Genomic DNA, 23,216 nt, shown 5'->3' with positions numbered 1-23,216 from the left:
TCTATCTATCTATCTATCTATCTATCTATCTATCTATCTATCTATCTATCTATCTATCTATCTATCTATCTATCTATCTATCTATCTATCTATCTATCTATCTATCTATCTATCTATTCGTCTATCAATCTGTCCATCCGTCTGTCTCTCCGTCTTTAAATCAGACTGACCGACTCTCTATCTATCTGTCTGTCTGTCTGTCTACCTGTATCTATCTATCCCTCTATCTATCTGTCTGTCTGTCTGGTTGTCTGTCTGTCTGTCTGTAAATCTGTCTGTCTATCCTTCTGTCTATCTATCTACCTGTCAATCTATCAATATGTCTATCTATCTATCCACCTGTCTGTCTGCCAATCTGTCTGTCTGTCTGTCCGTCTGTATATCCTTCTGTCTACCATTCTGTATATCTATCTATCTTTCTCTCTATCTATCTTTCTCTCTCTCTATCTATCTATCTATCTATCTATCTATCTATCTATCTATCTATCTATCTATCTATCTATCTATCTATCTATCTATCTATCTATCTATCTATCTATCTATCTATCTATCTATCTATCTATCTATCTATCTATCTATATATCTCCCTGTCTATGTATCTATCTATCGATCTAATTACCTTTCTATCTATCCGTCTGCCTGACTAGCTGTTTATCTATCTATCCCTCCATATATCTATCCTTCCGTCTGTCTGTCTGTCAATTTGTCTGCCTGTCTGTCTGTCTATCCGTCTGTCTGTCTGTCTGTCTGTCTGTCTGTCTGTCTGTCTATCTATCTATCTATCTATCTATCTGTCTGTCTGACTGAATGTCTATCGTTCTATCTATCTATATATCGTCTGTTAGTCAACATCTCTGTCTCTCTCTCTGTCTCTCTCTCTCTGTCTCTCTCTCTCATGTCTGATAACATCCCCCACCCCTCTTTCTCACTCTCTATTGGCTCTGTCTCCTCCACTTTCTCTCTCTCCTCCCTGAGTGAAGAGTAATCAGGACGTGTGAGAGATGAGGATGTGTCAGAACCGCAGGTCAGGGGTGGAGTTTGTGTTGTGAGCAGCGGATTGGAGTGAAGCTGAGGGTTTGTACTGGGATTAAGAGGGTGATCATCAGGAAGGATCGGACAGAGGAGACGTGTGAGATGGAAAGAAGCAGCGTGCAATTTGTTCGAGGTTGCTGTCGATAAGTGAATGCGGAGCAGTGTAGGGAGAAGGCAGCGGTGTGTGGGCAGCTTCTCCGTGTGAGGATACCGGAAAAGTGCTGTGAGAAGCGGGTGGTGCCCGCCTACGGCCATACCAGCCTGAAAACGCCCGATCTCGTCTGATCTCGGAAGCTAAGCAGGCTCAGGCCTGGTTAGTACTTGTATGGGAGACCGCCTGGGAATACCAGGTGGCGTAGGCTTTTTCGTACCGGCAGGAGCCTCTGTCTGTCTCTCTCTCTCTCTCTCTCTCCTCTCCCTCTTTCTGGTTTCTGCATCTCTCCCACAATTTCGGTTATTGTCTTTATTTTCCATCTCCACGACACTGAACTCTCAATATGCCACTGCTCTTCCTTCATTCAGCACACCAGTGGATGTTTATCAGCGAAACATTAACTTCACCTTGACTTCAGCTTCATGTGAAGGGAATGGCAGAACATGTGTAGGAAAGCTGAACGTCCTGTTGAGTTTCCAGTCTACCTCCCTGTCTATCTGCCTCTCTTTCGCGTTCTCACTCTCACTTGTTCTCTCTTTCTTTCTCTCGCTCTCTCTCTCACTGTCTCTCTCCACACCCACCCACCCCTACTCGTTGCATCTCTCCATTTCGCTCTCTACTCTCTGCCTATGTGCACATCTCTCTCTCTCTCTCATTCTTGGATGTCATCTCATTTCCGTCTCTCTTTCTGTGACTCTCTCTCTGTCTCTCTTTCTCAGTCAGTCTGTCTGTCTATTTACCTGCCTATCTGTATGTTTGTCTCTCTACCTACCTATCTATCTGTCTGTCTGTCTTTCTCTCTCTCTCCCTCTCTCTCTCTCTCTCTCTCTCTCTCTCTCTATCTATCTATCTATCTATCTATCTATCTATCTATCTATCTATCTATCTATCTATCTATCTATCTATCTATCTATCTGTCTGTCTGTCTGTCTGTCTGTCTGTCTGTCTGTCTGTCTGTCTATCTATCTATCTGTATCTATCTACCTGTGTTTGTCACAATCTCTCTCTCTGTCTCTCTCTCTCTCTCTCTCTCTCTCTCTCTCTCTCTCTCTCTCTCTCTCTCTCTCTCTCTCTCTCTCTCTCTCTCATAACCGATAACACACCATCTGTCCCTATTAGCCTCTGGAAGCTCCTTTCTCTATCTCCCCCCTGAGTCTCAATCAGGACGTGTGAGGATGAGGATGTGTCAGAACCGCAGGTCAGGGGTAGAGTTCTTGTTGTCAGCAGTGTATTGAAGCAGAGGGTATGTACTGGGGGTAAGAGGGGTCAACATCAGGAAGGGTCGGTCAGAGGAGGCGTGTGAGAGGGCGAGAGAGGTAGTGAGAGAGAGACGGAGAGAGAGGTAGAGGGAGATGCGTGAGAGGGATAGAAGGAGAGAGAGAGAGAGAGGGGTAAGGGAGGGACAGAGAAAGAGAGAGTGAGTGGCAGAGAGAGACATTGGGAGAGAGAGAAAGAGACAGGAAGCGAGACAGGGACAGAGAGAGAGAAAGGGAAAGAGAGAGAGAGACAGAGACAGAGAGAGACGGGGAAAGAGAGAGAGGGACCAGGGACAGAGAGCGAGAGAGACAGGGACAGAGAGAGAGACGAATAGAGAGACGGAAAGAGGGGGAGAGACGCAGAGAGGCGAGGGGATGGAGAGATACAAGAGAAAGAGATGGAGAATGAGGCAGAGGGAGACATTGGGACGGAGGGAAAGGCAGGAAACACCAGAGAGAGAGGGCCAGAGAGAGAGAAAGGGAAAGAGAGAGAGAGAGAGACAGAGAGAGACTGGGAAAGAGAGAGAGGGACCAGGGACAGAGAGCGAGAGAGACAGGGACAGAGAGAGAGACGAATAGAGAGACGGAGAGAGGGGGAGAGACGCAGAGAGGCGAGGGGATGGAGAGATACAAGAGAAAGAGATGGAGAATGAGGCAGAGGGAGACATTGGGACGGAGGGAAAGGCAGGAAACACCAGAGAGAGAGGGCCAGAGAGAAAGAGAGACAGAGAAAGACAGGGAGGAGCATAATGAGATAGAGTGGAAGGGAGACAGAGTAAGAGAGAGACAAATAGAGAACTACATCGGTATTCAGAGAGAGAAACAGGGACACGGAGAGATAGAGAAGGAAATGGAGAGAGAGAGTGACAGAGAGAGAGAGTCAGTCAGCGGGAGAGGGGACGTATAGCATGAGAGAGCAGAAATTAGGTTACAGGCAGAGACTGAGAGAGAGAGTGAGAAGGATGTCTGAGCGGGAGTGAGATAAAGAGGTATATGGGGTGAGAGAGAGAGAGAGAGGGTGCAGGGGTTCGACAGGAGATTTCATAGGATGTTGAGTGTTCCAACATTCCCGTCGGTTGAAGCTGCAGTCAGGGTGAAGTGAATTTTAAACTATTACGCATTGACATGGTTGGTGAAGGAAAGAGAGAGGGAAGGGGAGAGAGAGAGAGCGGCTCCTGGCGGTAAGAAAAAGCCTACGGCACCTGGTATTCCCAGGCGGTCTCCCATCCAAGTACTAACCAGGCCTGAGCCTGCTTAGCTTCCGAGATCAGACGAGATCGGGCGCTTTCAGGCTAGTATGGCCGTAGGCAATCACCAGCCGCTTCTCACAGCACTTATCGGGCATCCACACACCGACAAGCTGCCCACACGCGGCTGCCGTCTCCCCACACTGCACCTTTTACAACTTACACGCTGCTTCCTTAAACGTCCCCTCTTTCTCAGCCTGACATTACCACCACCCCTTACACCCCATTACAAGCACTTGGATTTACTCACAACCGCTGTTCACAACAAGAACACCGCCCTCACCTGCAATTCACACGCACATTGCGCACAGCTCACACCACCCAGCTTCACACATCACACCGCATGTTCCCTCTCGCTCAACCTTCCCCCTGCACATCGCTCTGGCTCCCCATCCCCCTGTCTTCTAACGGGTGCTTGGCTCTCTCACTTTTTGATTCCTCTCTCAATTTCAGAGATATACAGAATGAGAATGAGAGAGAGGGTGGGAGAGAGCTAGGTAGGGTGAGAGTGAGAGAGAGGGAGAGAGAGAGAGACATGGGGAGAGAGGGCTAGAGACAGGAAGAGAGAGAGGGAGGGTGAGGCAGAAATATTAGCGATAGGGAGGGTGACGGACAGAAAGATGGAGAGAGATATTGGGGGACGGAGTGTGACAGAGAGAGAAAGGGAGAGAGAGAGAAACAGAAAGTGGGAGAGAGACAGGAAGAGGGAGAGAGAGAGACAGTGACAGAGAGAGAGAGACTGAGAGAGACAGCGAGGAACAGAATGAGACAGAGAGAGTGGAAGGGAGAGAGAGTTAGAGACGGAGATAGATATTGACAGAGGTATTCAGAGAGAGACACAGGGACAGAGAATGAAAGACGTAAAGAGGGCGAGCGAGAGTAACAGAGAGAGAGTCAGTCAGCTGGAGAGTTGAAGGAGACCATGAGAGAGCGCGTATTAGAGAGACAGGCAGAGACTGAGAGAGAGAGTGGGGGGCGGAGCGGATCCGAGTGCGACAGAGAGATAAAGACAGGACGACGGGTGGAGGGAGGGGTAGACAGGAGATTTCATAGGACGTTGAGGGCTCGCACACAGGTTCTGACATTCCCGTCAGTTGCTGTAGTCGAGCTGGTGATATCAAAGCTGACGTCGGCACCAATCTGTCAGCCAGATTTATTCAAGAAAATATGAAAAGAGGTGCTAACGTAGCTCACCGACAACCAAAGAAAGGAAGATGTTCAATAACTAATGCCACTTTGTGTGATATGTTAACGTCAGCAATGAAACATCATGGTCATGTATTAACTCCAATTCACACATTAAGCAGCTCCGTCTCTCTCTTGATTTCTCTTTCTCTCTCGTTGTCTCGATCGTTCTACCTCTGTATCCTACTTTCCGCCCCTTCGCGGTTCTCATTTGTTCTTTTCAATGGCTCTAGCCCTGACTCTCTCTCTCTCTCCTTTCATCTGTTCCCGCCCATTGCACCCCGATCTCCGTCTGTCCATCCCTATTCTTTGTCTGTCTGTCTGTCTGTCTGTCTATCTCTATATGGCTCCCTCCTTCTGTCTTCGCAAGAAAGGACCATGGAGATTCGCTAATTCTGCTCGGGGATGGGGGTACAGCTGGATTGTCAGGGGGATGGGAATCAGAGAACCAGGTGATTGTGGAAGGATGAGAGACAGATAGATGTCATGACCAATAAGTCTGCAGGAACAAGGAACTATCTATCTATCTATCTATCTATCTATCTATCTATCTATCTATCTATCTATCTATCTATCTATCTATCTATCTATCTATCTATCTATCTATCTATCTATCTATCTATCTATCTATCTATCTATCTATCTATCTATCTATCTATCTATCTATCTATCTATCTATCTATCTATCTATCTACCTGTCTATCTATCAATATGTCTATCGATCTATCCATCTGTCTGTCTGCTTATCTATCTATCTGTGTCTCTATCTGTTACCCGTCTATCTATCTATTCGTCTCAATCTGTTCATCCGTCTGTCTCTCCGTCTGTCAATGTCTGACTGACTCTCTCTCTCTGTCTCTGTCTGTCTGTCTCTGTCTGTCTGTCTATCTATCTATCTATCTATCTATCTATCTATCTATCTATCTATCTATCTATCTATCTATCTATCTATCTATCTATCTATCTATCTATCTATCTATCCATCTATCTACCTGTCTATCTATCAGTATGTCTATCGATCTATCCATCTGTCTGTCTGCTTATCTATCTATCTGTGTCTCTATCTGTTACCCGTCTATCTATCTATTCGTCTCAATCTGTTCATCCGTCTGTCTCTCCGTCTGTCAATGTCTGACTGACTCTCTCTCTTTCTCTTACTATCTATCTATCTGTCCGTCATCCTGTCTGTCTATCTACCCATCTATCTATCAACCTCCAAACCTCTCCACCTCCCCAGCTATCTGTCCCTATTCATAACTTACCACCTGTAGCTTCCTCTTGCCTTCTCCTTCTCTACCTATGTCGCTGTCATCTCACTTGTGTGTCTTTGTCTCCTGATGCTCTCTCTTTATATCTGATTCTCGTTTACTCCTTGACTCTGTACATATGATCCCGTCTCTCTGAACACTCTTTTCTCTTTCTAATCTCTTCTCTTTCGATCTACCCCCTGTCTTTCTCTCTCTGCACCCACACCTCTCCTCTCTCTCTTTCTCCCCCCCCCCCCCTCCATCTCTTATTATTTGTGTCTCTCCCTTTCAGACTGAGAGACGAATCAGGCAGAGTTGAGGAGCTGTTAGATGATATGTAGACAATGAGCCAGAAGTTCGTGAAGGAGAAAGGCTGAGTAAGGAGGCAGCGAGGGAGGGAGAGAGCATGCAGTGTGTTGTGTGAAAGTGAGCGTTATGAAATGTGCGTAATGGGTGTGTAAGTAGCAGGTCAGGTGTTTTTCTTGTGAGCAGCGGCTTTGACTGAAGCTGAGTGTCTGTCAGTCTATTTACCCGTCTCCACAGAGGGATTGTGGATGTCGGTTGGTGCCTTTGTTTCTTTGCATCTTCTTGTATCTGCGTTCTTTATTGGGCGCGACTATCCGCACTTTGCCTTGAATGACCTTGATTTTGATGATGACCCCGTCCGGACATGCGTCTGGAGCATAGAACCCCGAACAGTTCAGCGCAGATACAACCCAATCGGCCCACGATGTTGTGCCGAACGAAGTAAGCTGATGACACCTGATCCCCTCTGCCTGCACATGGTCAGTATCCCTCTATTCCCTGCATATCCCTGTGCCTGTCGAAGAGTATCTTAAACCCATGCTATCGTACCTCCTTCTCCCATCACCGCTGGCAGGACGATCCACGCATCGCCACTCTGCGTAAAACAAAACTTGCCCCGCACATCTCCTTTGAACTTCGCCCGCTCGTCTTAAATGGAAGCCCTCTTGGATGAGATATTTCGACCCGAGGAAAACGAATACTCCATCTATGCCTCATCAACAATAGCCTGTCCTGATCCAAGCAGGCAGACCCCACGGCCACGAAAGCTCACCAGCGCCTCTACATCCTCAGGGGGCTAGTGAAATTCGTCACGTCCCGTTTGACACTCACCAACTTTTGTCGATGCTCTGTAGAGAGCATCATGACTTGATGCATCACGGCTTGGTAAGGCAACTGCTCTGCCCGGGACCGCAAGGAACTGCAAAATGTTGCGGACACGGCCCAGCACAACACGGAAAACCGACTCCCCGCCGTGGACTCCGTCTACACTTGCCGCTGTCTCGGTGAAGCAGCCAACATAATCAGAGACCCCACACACCCCGGATATTCTTTCTTCTCCCCTCTCCCATTAGGCAGGAGCCTGAGGGAACGTACCATCAGGCTCAATGACAGCTTCTATCCCGCTGTTATAAAACTATTGAACGGTTCACTCATACGTTGTTTGACTTTGGACTACAAAATCTACCTTGTTATGAACTTAGACCTTTATGTCTACCTGCACTGTGTGGCTTTAACACTTTACTCTGTATTCTGTCATTGATTAACCCTCCAGAACCGCAATGCACTGTGTAATTAATTGATCTGAACGAACGGTACGGTATACAAGACAAGTTTTTTCACTGTACCTCGTACAAGTGACAATAATAAACCAATACTAATAAACCTCGATCACATCTCCACTCAACCTCCGCCCCTCCAGAGAAAACAATCCAAATTCGTCCAACCTCTCCTGATACCTCATGCCCTCCAATCCAAGCAGCATCCCGCTGAACCTCTTCTGCACGCTCTCCAAAGCCTCCACATCCTTCTTCTTATGGGGCGAGCAGAGTTGAATACAACACCCCTGTTGTTCAAACGCCCATCAGCGGAGGATGAGACCAATCGCTCTCCCAGGCCACCCACCAGATTTAAACTTCGGCGCATATTCCGCAAGATCTTTTGGAAACAGATAGAGATTTAAGTGTGGGGGGGGGGGGGGCGGTTATTTGGTCCAGAATTGGCCAGTTGTCAACCGCCAATTAAGGTTGTAGCAGATGGAATCCCAACCGGCCCGTCGTTCTCATGCTAACGGTAAGAGCGTTCAGGGTAACCCCCTCCTCAGAATTTGGTCCGTGACCCCGCAGGTTCTTGCCCTTAAAGAACGCCTTCTGGCACACCTTCACTGAGGAGGCGTGTGTCTGCTTTAATGTGTGTCTACTTTAATGGGATGGGTATCAGGAACAGGGGTGATAAACTTCGAGCATTGGTAATTACATGAAACTATAACGTGGTGGCCATTACGGAGACTTGGCTGTCACAAGGTCAGGAATCGCTGCTGGATATTCCGCGGTTTAGATGTTTCAAAAGGGATGGGGTGGAGGTAACAGGCGGGGGAGTGGCTTTGCTGATCATGGACAGTGTCACAGCTGTAGAAATAGAGGATGTCGTGGAGGGATCATCTACTGAGTCAGTGTGGTCGGAAATCAGAAACAGCAGGAAGGGAGAGATCACTCTATTGGGAGTATTCTACAGACCACTCCCCACCCCCCCCCCCCCCCCCCCCCCCCCACCAAATGCCAGCAGATCTGGAGACAGAATTTGGAGAGGTGCAGAAATAACAGCGTTCTTGTCATGGGTGATTTCAATTTCCCTAATGTTGATTGGCACCTCCTTGGTGTTAAGGGGATAGATGGAGAGGAGTTCTCTGGCTGTGTCCAGGGAGGATTCCTTACAGAGTATGTGGACAGGCCGACTAGAGGAGAGGCCATATTAGACCTCGTACTGGGCAATGAACCTGACCAGGGTTCAGCGTTTTGGAGACAGTGACCATAACACCTTTCCCTTCCTATAGCCTTGGAGAGGGATAGGAGCAGACGATATGGCAAAGTATTTAATTGGAGGAGGGGGAATTAGGATGCAATTAGGCAGAGTTTGGGAGTGTAACTTGGGAGCAGATGTTCTTGGGGAAGGGAACAGCGGAAAAGGGGAGGTTGTTCAGGGAGTACTTGCAGTGGGCTCTGGATAGGTTTGTCCCATTGAGGCAGGGTAAGGATGGTAGAGTGAAGGAACTGTGGTTGACAAGAAACGTAGATCTTCTGAAGAGGAAGAAAGAAACTTACCTAAGGTTTAGAAAGCATGGATCAGACGGGGCCCTGGAGATATACAGTGTAGCCAGGAAAGAGCAGAAGAATGGACTTAGGAGAACTAGAAGGCGGCATGAGAAGTCCTTGGTGAGTGTGATTAAGGAAAGTCCCAGGTCGTTCCGCATGTATGTGAAGTCTAGGAGGATGACTAGAGTGAGGGTTGATTAGTTCTGGGATAAAAGAGAAAACTTGTGCCTGGTCAGCAGTGGTAGTGGAGGTGCTTTACTTCAGTATTCGCCAGTGAGAGACACCTTGACGTTTGTGAAGATGACATACAACTGCATGTTACGTTCCGGCATGTCGACGTGAGGAAAAAGGTTGTGCTGGAAGGTTTCAGAAATATTAGGATGGATAAGTCACCGGGTCCGGACGGGATATATCCAATGTTATTAAGGAAAGCTAGTGAAGAGATTGCTGCGTCTTTGGGGTGGGGATGGACTGGCCACAGGAGTATTGCCAGATGGTTGGAGGGTGGCAAATTTTGTTCCTTTGTTTAAGAAGGGAATTAGGGATAACCTGGGAATTACAAGCCGGTGAGTCTCACTTCAGTAGTGGGCAAATTACTGGAGAAGTTATTTCGAGACAGTATTTATGGGCATCTGGAGAAGCATGGGCTGATTAGAAACAGTCAGCATGGCTTTGTGAGGGGCAGGTCGTGCCTCACGTGCCTGATTGAATTCACGGGAGACGAGGAAGGTTTTGCTTTCACGCAGAGGTGGGTGGAGGCTATAACGCACTGACTGACGGGGTGGGGGAAGCAGAGACTTTCCCAAATATGAAGAAGTTTCCAGCTGAGAATTTCAACGGCCGATGCATGGACGGCCGCGGTCAAAGTGAGGTTAATTATATTCGTTTAGAGTGGAATTCAATGCCCTTCATGAGAATGTTGGGCAGGAAGGCCTATTTTTGTTTGTGCTCTATGACCACATGGTGGTCTGACTCAATGAACCGGAGCCGCAGCGTGTTGTAAATGGTGGTGAGGTTCAACAACTGAGAGGCAGCTTCTGGTCATGCAGTCGAGAGAAGGAAAACATCAATAGATTTGCAGTTAACGCTGCATTAACTGGAAGGAAAATATTCGGGCTCAGGACCAGACGTGTTGAGCTGAGGCCCGTGTCCTCCCGTCTGACTCTTACCCAACTTGATCCGTCCTCAAGTTACGGAACCGCCGACAGAAGCAACGACTCGGCCGGGTGTTGGTGGTGGGAGGTGGATGTGGGAGGTTCAGTGGTGGGAAGTAGCAGACAAGCTGTGGCCAAATTCGTGGGAACTAAGCCACAGAGTAACGACACCCGGCTGATCTCCGCGGAGGATCTTGGCGGATGCTGGGTGCAATGCTCAACCCACGGTGAATTTTTGCCGTACTTGGGCCCTGTTGGCTGTGTGGTGCCGGCCGCCCTGCTTTGCGGGCAGGGTGGTACACAGAATTGTCTACGTTCATGTGAGCGATGGATAGGGGTCGGTCCCAGGAGACTGTTCCTCATTCTGTTGAGTTCTTGGCTGATATGACTGCAAACTCTCCGCACCCCCACCGAACCGCCATGACTGCTCCAGAACTCACTGCTCTGTTTCTAGGGACTTGGTGACTCTCACAAGCTGTCACAGGTTCTGCTTTCACCTCCATTTGTGGAAGTGAGATTCAGAGCAGGAGCGAGCGAGGGGGGAGGGGGAGAGAGGCAGCGGAATGAGAGGAAAAGTGAGTGGGAGAGAGAGGAGGAGGGAGAGAGGGAGAGGAGCAGAGAGAGGGGGAAGATAGAGAGAGGGTGGGGGAGTAGGAGAGAGTGGGAGCGGGGGGGATGGAGGGTACAGTGGGAGAGAGAGAAAGAGGGAGGGGGAAGGGAGGCGAGATGTGGAGATGTAGAGGGGAGAGAGAGAGGAAGAGGGTGGTGCTGAAGAGAGTGGGGGTGGGAGAGAGGGGATGGAGAGAGGGAGGAGGAGAGAGGAGACGAAGAGTTAGAGGGGGGAAGGATAGAGAGAGACGGTGGAGCAGGAGACAGGGGGAGAGAGAGGGTGGACCGCGAGAGAGACGGGGCAACTGAAGAGAGAGGGGGAACGGGAGTGAGAGCGGGGCAGTGGGAGAGAGAGAAAGAGGGCTGCTTTCCTGGACGTGAGTTCTGCAGCGTTCTCATACCGAAATGAGAAGTGCCTATTTGAGTCTCAGTGTAACGGGATATGGCCTGTAATTGGACGAAAACCAGGGAGATTTAACAGAAGTGAAAGCAACATTGCATCGCACACCGTCCAGTCGGGAGCAACGAGTTCCAACTTCACTGAGAATGGAGACGAAGAGGCTTTGTCCCCGGGTTCTGATCTTTATTGTTCCGCTCTTCGCTTTCTGTAAGTACCGGCGTTTTGTGTTCGATGCGCCAAGGCAAAATCTGTGGGAGTTGAGGTGGTTCAGGGGTAACGCTCGTTTTTCTTTTGTTTCGCCAAACGTGCTTGTTCCAATCTTGATCCTGGGAGGGTGAGCCCGGGGATAACCCAGTTGCTGCCGGGAGCACGGGCTGCCACCCAGTGGGATCACCTCGTACCTGTTCTGTCTGATAGAGCAGAGAACGGTACAGTACAGCACAGGGCAGGCCCTTCGGCCCAAGGTGTTGTGTCGAATTGTTTAAATCAAAGATCGCTAATTGATGTAACCTCTCTTCCCCGCACATTGACCATATCCCTCGCTTCCCTGCATATTCATGTGCTTGTCCAAGAGTATCTTAAACACGCCCAAACGATGTGCCTCCACCTCCTCCCCTGGCAGAATATTCTTGGCCCACATCACACTCTATGTGTGAAAAAACTTGCCCCCCAGATCTCCTTTGTACTTTCACCCTATCTCATCTTAAATACGTGCCCTCTAGTACGAGACATTTCAATCCTGGGGGAAAAGATACCGACTGTCTGCTCTATGCCTTGCATAGCTTTCCAAACATCGATCAGGTCTCCTCTCAGCGGCCGCCGCTCGAGAGGAAACAGTCCCAGAGTGTCCAACCTCTCCTCAGAGCAGATGTCCTCCAAACCAGGCAGCATCCTGGTGAACGTCCTCTGAACCCTCTCCAAAGCCTCCACATACTTCCTATAATGAGAGGGGACCATAAATCAACCCAATACTCTAAATGTGGCCTGACCAGCGTTGTATAAATCTGTAGCATAACTCCTGGCTCTTCGACTCCGTGCCTCGACAAATGTAGGCAAGCGCACCGTCCGGCGCCTTTCCCAGCCGATCAACCTCCGCAGCCACGTCCAGGGAGCTATAGACTTGGACCCCAAGATCCCTCTCTACATCAGCACTGTTATTGGACTTGCCTTCAGCAATGTGCTGCTCCTTTGCATTTGAGCACCCAAAGGGCAAGGACAACGTCCGGAGTAAACTCCACCTGCCAATTCTCTTCCCGTGCCCGCAACAGATCCGTATACTGATCTATCCTTTGGCGATATTCGATGCAAGCCACAACGCCACCCAATCTCTGTATCGTCCGGTAAACCTGCTGACAACCTGAACATATTTTCAACCAAATCATTTGTATGACAAACAACGGAGGTCTAAATACATATCCCTGTGGAACACCCCTGGTCACAGACCATCAGCCAGCCCAGTTTGTTCTCTTGCAGCAACGGCAACATAACATGACCACCAAACCTTCCCCTCCCTCCCCCCGCCGCCACACCCCTCCCCCCCCCCCCCCCCCCCCCCCGCCACCCACTTTCTGATTGGTTGGAAAGCAGTTGGGATTGTTTCCCCTTCTCCCTCAACCTCAAATGTCTCTGACTCCTTGGAACATAGAACGTAAAACACTACAGCACAGTACAGGCCATAATGTTCTGCCGACATTTTATCCTGCTCTGAGATTTTTCCAATCCTTTCAACCCACATAGCCCCCTATTTTTCTATCATTCTTGTGTCTATCTGAGCTTCTTAAATATCCCTAATGTATCTGGCCCCACCACATTTGCTGGCAGTGCGTTCAACCCCCCCACCAATCTCTGTGTAAAAAATCTACCCTCGACATCCCCCTTGCACTTTCCTCCAACCGCCTTGAAATTCTGCACCCTCGCGTAAGCCATTGCCGCCCTGGAAAAAAGTCTCTGACTGTCTACTCGATCTATGTCTCTTCTACACTTCCATCAAGTAACACCTCATCCTCCTTCTCTCCAAAGAGAAAAGCCCCAGGTCTCTCAACCTACCATCATAAGACATGCTGTCCAATCTAGGCAGCGTCCTGGTAAATCTTCTCTGCACCCTCTCTAAAGCTTCCACGTCCTTCCTATAATGAGGCGATCAGACCTGAACACAAGAGTGGTCTCACCAGAGCTGCAACATTGCCTCGCGGCTGATGAACACTATCCCCCGTTTAATGAAGACCAACACTCCATACGGCTTCATAACAACCCTGTTGACCGGCGCAGTAACCTTGAGGGATCTATGGACGTGGACCCCAAGATCCCTCTGTTCCTCCACACTGCTGAGAGTCCTGCCATTAACCTTGTATTCTGCCCTGGAATTCCATATCCTGGAATTGTATCACCTCATACTTGTTCCGGGTTCTTCTGTCTCCTCCCAGGTCAGCAGACCGTGGCTTTCGGCGGAGGGGAGCCCGGGAATGATGTCATCCGCCTGGGCATGGAAGAGAATTCTGCAGCTTATATCTTCACCCAGAGCGAAGAGTCCGACTATTTGGCAATCCAGTACCTCCAGGAGGAGGCAAAGCAAAATGAAACACTTGCCCAAGCTTGGGAGTATGCAACGAAGAGACGGAAAAACGACAAATGTTTAAGCAAGTCCCCAGTACCCAAGGGACTCAAAGAAGAACACGTGGTATCCGTGATCGCCTACACGCTGGATACAAAGTTGTACGCGGAGTTCAACCAGGCAGTGCGGATGTACGGTGTCAACGACTCAGTCTACGCGGAGAAATTCCCGTTCAAGAGCTTCCATTATCTCCTGTCTGTTGCCATCGATAGATTGAGGAAGAACATGAACCGTGCGCCAGGGACGACCTACAGAGGGATGAGGAGGGTGGCCAAGGGCCAGGAGGGAAAGAAAATGAGATTTGGATATTTTGCCTCTTCCTCTCTTGATATTGAAGTTTCTAAGAAATTCAGCACTTCGACAGTTTTCACGATAAAGTCAAGCTACGGCGCCAGCATAGAAAACTACTCGAATTTCTCGAACGAGAAGGAAGTGCTGATTCCTCCTTATGAAGTTTTCACTATCACGCAAGTCGTCAAACAGAATGACGGGGTTCACTTTTCGCTCACAACGGCGGGGCAAAAGGGGATCCCGGTAAATGTGGAGCGGGCGCCATGCGGCAGGATGCGGGTGTTGCGCAGTGACGGGGCCGCCATTCCCGCAGTGGCGTGGGTGTGCGTTCTGGCGCTGCTGGGTCCCATTTCGCTGTAAGGTCAGGGTAATACATCGGCAATGTTCCACTTGATCTCATCCTCTAGCCTTGGGAAATAGCAGAACTGATGCAGAGCACGCATTGAAAGCAGAGACTTGCGGAAATATTCAACAGGTCGGGCAGCTTCTGTGGAGGGAGAGAGACTCATGGTGAAGCATTGCAAGTCCTACACCCTTTGTCAGACTTCCGACGTAGTTCCAACGACGTGTCTGCGCCTTGAATCATTAACCCTTCGCGCAGATACCGACCCTCCTCCCCTTTCCTCATAATTTCCCGCAAACGAGAAACAACAGCAGCTTATAAAATGAGGTCTTCGGCCCCTGGAGGACAACATTAATGGTGTTTGGAGATAGGTCATTTCTGTCTGAACAGATTAGTTGATACGTCAATGGGGTCAGTGCATTTAGAGTCCATCTGGACTTCAGAATGGTATTTGACAGAGTCCTTCATGGGAAACTGTTCCAAAAGGTTGGAACCCATGGGAAGTTGGTGGATTGTATCGAAGTCGGCTCTCTAACAGTGGTCAGGCGGATGCGTAGAGTGTCGGTTACGTAATGGCGAGCCTGTGACTAGCGGTGTCCTGCAGGGATCGATGCCGGGACAGTCGATGTTAGTGGGAGATATTAACGGCACGGGAGTACCATAGAACCATAGGACCATGAAACAATACAGCACAATACAACCCTTCGGCCCACCATGTTGCGCCGACCTTTAAACCACGCTTAAGACTATCTAGCCCCTTCGACCCACATATCCACCTATCTTAAATTCCTCCATATGTTTATCTAATAATCTCTTGACCTTGACCTGCACCACCGCCCCAGACAGCGTATCCCATGCACCATCCACCCTCTGGGTGAAAACCTTTCCTCTGATAACTTCCTTGAACTTCCAACCCATTACTTTAAAGCCACGACCTCTTGTATTGAGCATTGGTCGCTAGGAAAGAGGCGCTGGCTGTCCACTCTATCTATTCCTCTTAATATTTTATACACTTCTATCATGTCTCCCCTCATCGTCCTTCTCTCCAATGAGTAAAGCCCTAGCTCCCTTAGTCTCTCCTCATATTACATACTCTACAATCCAGGCAAAACCCTGGTAAATCTCCTCTGCACCCTTTCCAACGCCTCCACATCCTTCTTATAATGTGGTGACCAGAACTGGACACAGTACTCCAAGTGTGGTCTAACCAGAGTTTTGTCGAGCTGCATCATTACCCGCGGCTCTTAAACTCGATCCCACGACTTATGAAAGCTAATATCCCATAAGATTTCTTAACCACCTGTGAGGCAACTTTCAATGACGTGACTATAAACCCCCAGATCCCTCTGCTCCTCCACACTCCCCAGAATCCTGCCATTAACCTTGTACTCTGCCTTGGAGTTTGTCCTTCCAAATAGTACCACCTCATACTTCTCCGGATTGATCTCAATCTGTCACTTCTCAGTCCAGAACTACATCCTATCAATATCCCTCTGAAATCTTCGACAGCCCTCCACACAATCCACAACACCACCGACCTTTGTGTCTTCTGCAAACTTGCTAACCCACCCTTCCACCCCTCATCCAAGTCATTAGTAACTATCACGGAAAGCAGAGGTACCAGTACCGATCCTTGTGGGGCACTGCTAGTCACAGCTCTCCAATCTGAATGCACTCCCTCCACCACAACATTCTGCTTTCTACAGGCAAACCTCTGATCTTCTGAAGAACCCTACCATGTTGGACCTTGTCAAACGCCTTACTAAAGTCCATGTAGACCACATCTACTGCACTACCCCCATCAGTCTTCCTGATCACCTCCTCAAAGAACCCTATCAGGCTTGTAAGACATGATCTTCCCTTCACAAAGCCATGCCGGCTGTCCCTAATCAGCCCATGATTCTATAAATGCTCATAGATCCTATCTCTTAGAATCCTTTCCATCAGCTTGCCCACCACAGACGTAAGGCTCACTGGTCTGTAAATCACTGGACAATCCCTACTACTTTTTTTGAATAAGGCAACAACATTTGCCACCCTCCAATCCTCCGGTACCGTTCCCGTGGACAACGAGGACTCAAGGATCTTCGACAAAGGTTCAGCAATCTCCTCCCTCGCCTCGCGAAGCAGCCTGGGGATGTCCCATCAGGCGCCGGGGACATCTGTCCTAACATTTTCTAGTAGCTCCAATGCATCCTCTCTCTTGATATCTACATGCTCTAGAACATTAACCTTACCAACACTGTCCTCAGCATCATCAAGACCCTTCTCCTTGGTGAATACTGAAGAGAAGTATTCGTTGAGGGCCTCACCCACTTCCCCAGCTTCCAGGCACATCCTCCCACATTGGTCTCTAATTGGTCCTACCTTAACTCTCGTCATCATTCTGCTCTTCATGTACGAGAAGAAAGCCTTGGCTTGTAGACTTGTAATTCACCAACACTCCCCTACAACACACACACACACACACACACACACACACACACACACACACACACACACACACACACACACACACACACACACACACACACACACACACAAACACACACACACCGCCCCTACCACCGCCACCACCACCGAACCGTGCTGTGGAGCGCACCCGCCAATATTCCGCCCGTTCACCGATTCTGCCGGTTAGGGCTGGACCCAACAGACGAGAACGATCCCTATTTCCAACTTCACCGCTGACCCCATGGAAATGTAGGCTCCTCCAGGGCAACGTTGTACACAGAGAGGTGCAGTGAGAGAGCTACAAGGCATGGGAAAAGCCGTTCGGCCGATACAACCTCAACGCGAATTTCATTGACCAGCACTGGGCCCGTGACCATCAGTTCCTCACGCCTGACTCAGACGCTCTTTTACATACGTGTTAATCATGTGAGTCTCTGTCTCCACCACCCGTCCCTGCGTAACTCCAGATCTCAGCCGCCCCATAGGTGTGAGCGAACTTCGTCAAATGTCCTCTGAATCCTCCACCTCTTACATTACACCCACGAGGTAGGCGAAGACACCTCTGCCGTGGGAGAATGTGTGTGTTACTCACTCTGCACCCATTTATTCCATTTATAATTTTGCACACTACCCTATCAGAAAATCCCACCCCATCCCAGTAGAATCCCCCCACCAAAGCAAAAAGAAAACAGCACTAGACTAACCAGGTCTACCATCCCCTTCACCTGGATCCACCTGTCAACCGCCAGCTCTCTCTCCACCAATAGAGGCTTTCTCCTCTCTTGTCTTTATGCTGGCTATCTGCTCTTTTATTTTTCCAGTCCTGATGAAGAGTCCCGACCCGAAACGACGACTATCCATTTCCCTTCACAGATGATGAATCACAGACCCGCTGAATTCCTCCATGGTTTTGTGTTTTGCTCCAGATCCCAGCATCTGCAGTCTCTTGCGTGGCTCAGCCAGTGCGCCTTCAAGTTGTACAGTTCCTTCCCTGTTCTCACATTCTCTCTTGCGGAGAATCAGATATCCCACATGAAGATTTCTCCCGCCTATCTACCTATGCTGCCACCTTCAGGAACAGGTGGGAATTCACACCCTCTTTCTCTGCAGGTCACAAGATCTTGCATCTTACCTCCCTGGACACCCGCACCAAATTGCATCACCTCACAAGTGACAGGATTAAACTCCATCAACCATTGACCTGCCCACCTTACCTACTCATCATTAACGTCCTCTGAATTTTCAACAACAACACCAATTTCCTGTCATAGATGAAATCACTAATCATATCACAAAATATTGTGGGTTTCAGGTATAAACCAGGGACTGGTTTCAAAGTAGACAGGAAAAGGTTCCAAGCTTGTGGACTGTGAGCTACCAGGCAAATTGAGAAGAGTCACCGAGACGGGAGGTCTTACTGTAGAAACCTGGAGACAGTGCTGAAGGGGTGACCAGTGGGGATCTAATTGCTTCCCCACGTTGTGGAAGGAAACACAAGACAGGGGACGTAGTGGAGGTTCAGCGGAGAGCTCACTGGGGAGAACCGATGTGAAGAGCTTAGAGTCATCGAGGAGAGAAGATATAAGTAGTAAGGTCTTGACACCGAAATCTGTTAATGTCCGGAGAGCGGTGCCAAAATTTGGTGCTAATCGGGATTAAATTGGAACTTTTAAATTTCGATTGGTTGCTTCTTTGAAGAAGACAACAATTGTTGCAGATTAATTGCTGTCTTGTTTCTGTCAATCTGCATCTTGCTGAGAAATTCAACTGCAGCTTGCATTGTCTGTAAACGCGTGTTCCATTGGATCTCCTTGTCAGTGTCTCACGCACTTGTGCGCTTTGTTCTCGAGGTGGTCAAATAAATGGAAAATCTCATTATTTGTCATCGATTTACAGAATGTGGGTTCTACTGAATAACCTTGAACTTGGCGTGGAATGTTCTTGGGGAAGAGCATCTGCCGTCCACCTGAAAGTGACGGCGGTGCCGGCATTGTCACTGTCGCTTAAATCTCTCAACACGTCATCCGGTTCAGGGGCAGCTGAGCACCGTTGTTAAATCATGACTTATCCAGCGATACCACTGGACTGACATGATGATGCTCTGAAATGCTCCTGTCACGGTTGTAATGCAGGAACAGCTGAGACTCATTCACGGACAGGTGGACCGGCGGAGACGACGGCTTTTGGAGCGCTGGCCTTCATGAGTCAGGGCTTTTGAGTGCAGAAGTTGGGACGTTATGTTGCAGTCGTACAAAACGCTGGTGTCTCCGCACTTGGAGTATTGTGTACAGGTTTGCTGGCCCTGTAAGAGCAAGGACATCATTCAACCGGAAAGAGTGCAGAGAGGATTTACGAGGATGCTGCGGGGCCTCGAGGGCTGGGTTTTAGGGAGAGTTTTGGCAGGCTGGGACTCTATTCTTTCTATAAATGATGTGGATGAAAATGGGGTAGGGTGGGTGAGTAAGTTTGCAGATGAACTGACTGAAGGAGACAGTTAGGTTCAAGAAGTTCCTTGCTCCCACTTTGTCGAGCGATAGACAGAAAGAGAAAAAAAAGATTATTTTTAAATATGAGTTTCATTAGGGGACATAAACTGCATCACTTGAGAAAGGAGGCAAAGAAGAGAGTCTGTGGATGTAAGTGCTTCCGAAAGAGTGAGGCGAGGGAGACAGAGAGAGAGAGAGACACGCACACAGAGAAATAGGCAGAGAAAGAGAAACAGAAAGAGAGAAACATTTAATCACTTGCTCGTCGACTTCCCTTATGAAACTACATTCCAGTACCTGCATAACAGCGGGACAATGACAGAACAGTTGCCCGCATGTTTTGCCCCGCCTCTCTTTTTCTCTCAGTAGGAATATCTCTGTTCTTCTGGGTATTGCATTTTTCAAACGTTTCTCCCCTGAAGATGGAGCAAAGGGTTGTCGCCGATTGGAAAATACTTGCAACAGGGAAACCAAACATTCGATCCAAATAATCCAAGACATCTCAAGACATCTTTGGTTTGATACGGTACTCTGTTGGAAACTCATCAAACTACTCCCTTCTCTCTCTCTCTCTCTCTCTCTGTACTTGTCTCTGTCTCCAACTCTTTCTTTCAACCACACCCCCCCCCCCCCACACCCAACTCCGGCGTCTAACAGAAGTATCAGGAAGAGTGAGGGATGAGGATCTGTGAGCATAGCATGTCAGGGGGGAGTTGCTCTTGTGTGCTGCATCCAGAATGTTTGTAACAGGGTGTAAGGAAGTCTTGTGACAAGGAAGGGTCAGAGAGAAGGGGCGTTTAAGATGTAAAGAAGCAGCGTGCAATTTATAAACGGTGAAGTTGCAGTTGATAGGTGCATACGGAGTTGTATGGGAAGAACACAGCTGTGTGTGGGCAGCTTGTCGGTGTGCGTATACCCGATAAGTGCTGTGAGAAGCTGTTATCCATCTCTCTCTATATCTATCTGTCTGTTTGTCTGTCTGTCTGTTTGTCGGTCTGTCTGTCTGACGATCTATCTCTCTCTCTCTCTCTCTCTCTCTCTCTCTCTCTCTCTCTATCTATCTATCTATCTATTTATCTCTCTCTCTCTCTCTCTCTCTGTCTATCTGTCCATCTATCCATCCACGTGTATTTGTCACAATCTCTCTCTCTCATATCCGATAACGAACCACCACCCGTCCCTCTCCATTGACTCCTTTCTCTCTCTCTCCCTGAGTCTGTTTTGACTTTCTCTCCCTGAGTCGGTCTGACACAGCCTCATCACTCACACGTCCTGATTCGCCTTAATCAGGACGTGTGAGAGATGAGGCTGTGTCAGAACCGCAGGTCAGGGGTAGAGTTTTTGTTTTCAGCAGCGGTTTGGTGTGAAGCAGAGTGTTTGCAATCGGTGGTAAGAGGGGTGATCATCAGGACGTGTTGTACAGAGGAGACGTTTGAGATGGAAAGTAACAGCGTGCAATTAGTAAAAGTTGATGGTGCACTTTAATAGGTGGCTGCGGAGCAGTGTGGGGAGAAGGCAGTGGGGTGTGGGCAGCCTGTCCGTGTGTGGATACCCGATGTGTTGTGAGAAGCGGGTGGTGACTGCCTACGGTCATACTAGCTTGAAAACGTCTGATCTGGGAAGCTAAGCAGGCTTCCTATCCTTGGATGTACTTGGATGGGAGATCGCCTGGGAACACTAGCTGCTGGAGGCTTTTTCCTACTGCCAGGTGCTGCTATCCGTCCCCCTTTCTCTCTCTTTCTGTTTCTATATCTCTCCCGCAGTCTCACATTCACATATTTTTCATCTCCACAACAGTGAACTCTGAAGTAGAAGTGTACAAGATGATAAGAGGCATTCATCGAGTGGACAGCTAGAGACGTTTTATCATGGCGACAATGGCAAACATGCGGGGACATAATTTTAAGGTGATTGGTGGAAGGCATAAGGGGGATGTCATGGATGTCTTTTACACAGAGAGTGGTGGGTGCGTGGAACGCACTGCCAGCAGAGGTCGTGGGGGCAGATGCATCGGGGACATTTAAGAGACGTAGATAGACACATGAATGATAGAAAAATAGGAGGCTATGTGGGAAGGAAGGGTTAGATAGGTCGTAGCGCAGGATAAAATGTCGGCACAACATTGTGGGCAGAAGGGCCTGTACTGTAGTGTTCTATGTTCTCTGAACTCTCAATTTCACTGCTCTTCCTTCATTTCGCAGTCTTGTGAATGTGCATCAGTTGACCATTAGCTTCAACTTGACTTCAGGTTCATATGAACGGACTGTCAGAACCTGTGTGGGAAAGCTTAACGTCCCAGTAAATCTGCAGTATACCACTCTGTCTGTCTGTCTCTCTCCCTTGTTCTCTCTCTCTCTCTCTCTCTCTCTCTCTCCCCTCTCTGTTTCTCTCTGTCTCCTTACTGATTGCATGTATGGATATCTCTCCATTTCGCTCTCTCTCTCTCTCTTTACCTGTGTGCACATTTTTCTGCTCTATCTATCCGTCTATCTATCTATCCTTCGGTCTTTCTGTCTGTCTGTCAATATTTCTGCCAGTCCGTCCGTCCGTCTGTCTGTCTATCTATCTATCTATCTATCTATCTATCTATCTATCTATCTATCTATCTATCTATCTATCTATCTATCTATCTATCTATCTATCTATCTATCTATCTATCTATCTATCTATCTATCTATCTATCTATCTATCTATCTATCTATCTATCTATCTATGTGTCTATCTATACATCTGTCTGTCTGTCAATCTGTCTGTCTATCTATCTATCTATCTATCTATCTATCTATCTATCTATCTATCTATCTATCTATCTATCTATCTATCTATCTATCTATCTATCTATCTATCTATCTATCTATCTATCTATCTATCTATCTATCTATCTATCTACCTACCTGTCTATCTATCAATGTGTCTATCTATACATCTGTCTGTCTGTCAATCTATCTATCTATCTATCTATCTATCTATCTATCTATCTATCTATCTATCTATCTATCTATCTATCTATCTATCTATCTATCTATCTATCTATCTATCTATCTATCTATCTATCTATCTATCTATCTATGTGTCTATCTATACATCTGTCTGTCTGTCAATCTATCTATCTATCTATGTATCTATGTATGTATGTATGTATGTATGTATCTATCTATCTATCTATCTATCTATCTATCTATCTATCTATCTATCTATCTATCTATCTATCTATCTATCTATCTATCTATGTGTCTATCTATACATCTGTCTGTCTGTCAATCTGTCTGTCTATCTATCTATCTATCTATCTATCTATCTATCTATCTATCTATCTATCTATCTATCTATCTATCTATCTATCTATCTATCTATCTATCTATCTATCTATCTATCTACCTACCTGTCTATCTATCAATGTGTCTATCTATACATCTGTCTGTCTGTCAATCTATCTATCTATCTATCTATCTATCTATCTATCTATCTATCTATCTATCTATCTATCTATCTATCTATCTATCTATCTATCTATCTATCTATCTATCTATCTATCTATCTGTCTGTCTATGTCTATCGATCTGTCTGTCTGTCTCTGTCCATCTGTCCGCCTGTCCGTCTATCTACCCATCTATTTATCACCTTCCCTTCC

General features: G+C 47.9%; 1 protein-coding gene and 2 non-coding genes across 3 annotated transcripts; 2 read left to right on the top strand and 1 right to left on the bottom strand.

The window, feature by feature from the left end:
* Nucleotides 1-1,275: 1,275 nt before the first annotated feature.
* Nucleotides 1,276-1,394, top strand: LOC127566705 (5S ribosomal RNA). The gene has a single exon (XR_007955791.1). It is a non-coding gene; the product is annotated as a 5S ribosomal RNA (ribosomal RNA).
* Nucleotides 1,395-3,632: 2,238 nt separating this feature from the next.
* LOC127566698 (5S ribosomal RNA) lies at nucleotides 3,633-3,751 on the bottom strand. Its single transcript, XR_007955784.1, has one exon. It is a non-coding gene; the product is annotated as a 5S ribosomal RNA (ribosomal RNA).
* A 7,771-nt stretch (nucleotides 3,752-11,522) lies between these two features.
* LOC127566693 (ecto-ADP-ribosyltransferase 5-like) lies at nucleotides 11,523-18,957 on the top strand. Its single transcript, XM_052009258.1, has 2 exons — nucleotides 11,523-11,607; nucleotides 13,824-18,957. Exons 1-2 carry the CDS (start codon nucleotides 11,547-11,549, stop codon nucleotides 14,660-14,662), a joined length of 900 nt encoding a protein of 299 aa, XP_051865218.1. The 5' UTR covers nucleotides 11,523-11,546; the 3' UTR covers nucleotides 14,663-18,957.
* Nucleotides 18,958-23,216: the final 4,259 nt, after the last annotated feature.

Source organism: Pristis pectinata, chromosome 44, assembly GCF_009764475.1.
Source record: "Pristis pectinata isolate sPriPec2 chromosome 44, sPriPec2.1.pri, whole genome shotgun sequence".
NCBI lineage: Eukaryota > Metazoa > Chordata > Chondrichthyes > Rhinopristiformes > Pristidae > Pristis > Pristis pectinata.
The sequence above is the reverse complement of the archived record's forward strand: the minus strand, read 5'-3'. Positions and strand labels throughout refer to the sequence as shown.

What these genes read in the sequence shown, in the direction of transcription:
- LOC127566693 (XM_052009258.1), top strand. Translation starts at nt 11,547, where the DNA reads ATGGAGACGAAGAGGCTTTGTCCCCGGGTTCTGATCTTTATTGTTCCG. An exon ending in TGTTCCGCTCTTCGCTTTCT is followed by an intron (nt 11,608 to 13,823) that starts GTAAGTACCGGC and finishes GTCTCCTCCCAG; the next exon opens with GTCAGCAGACCGTGGCTTTC.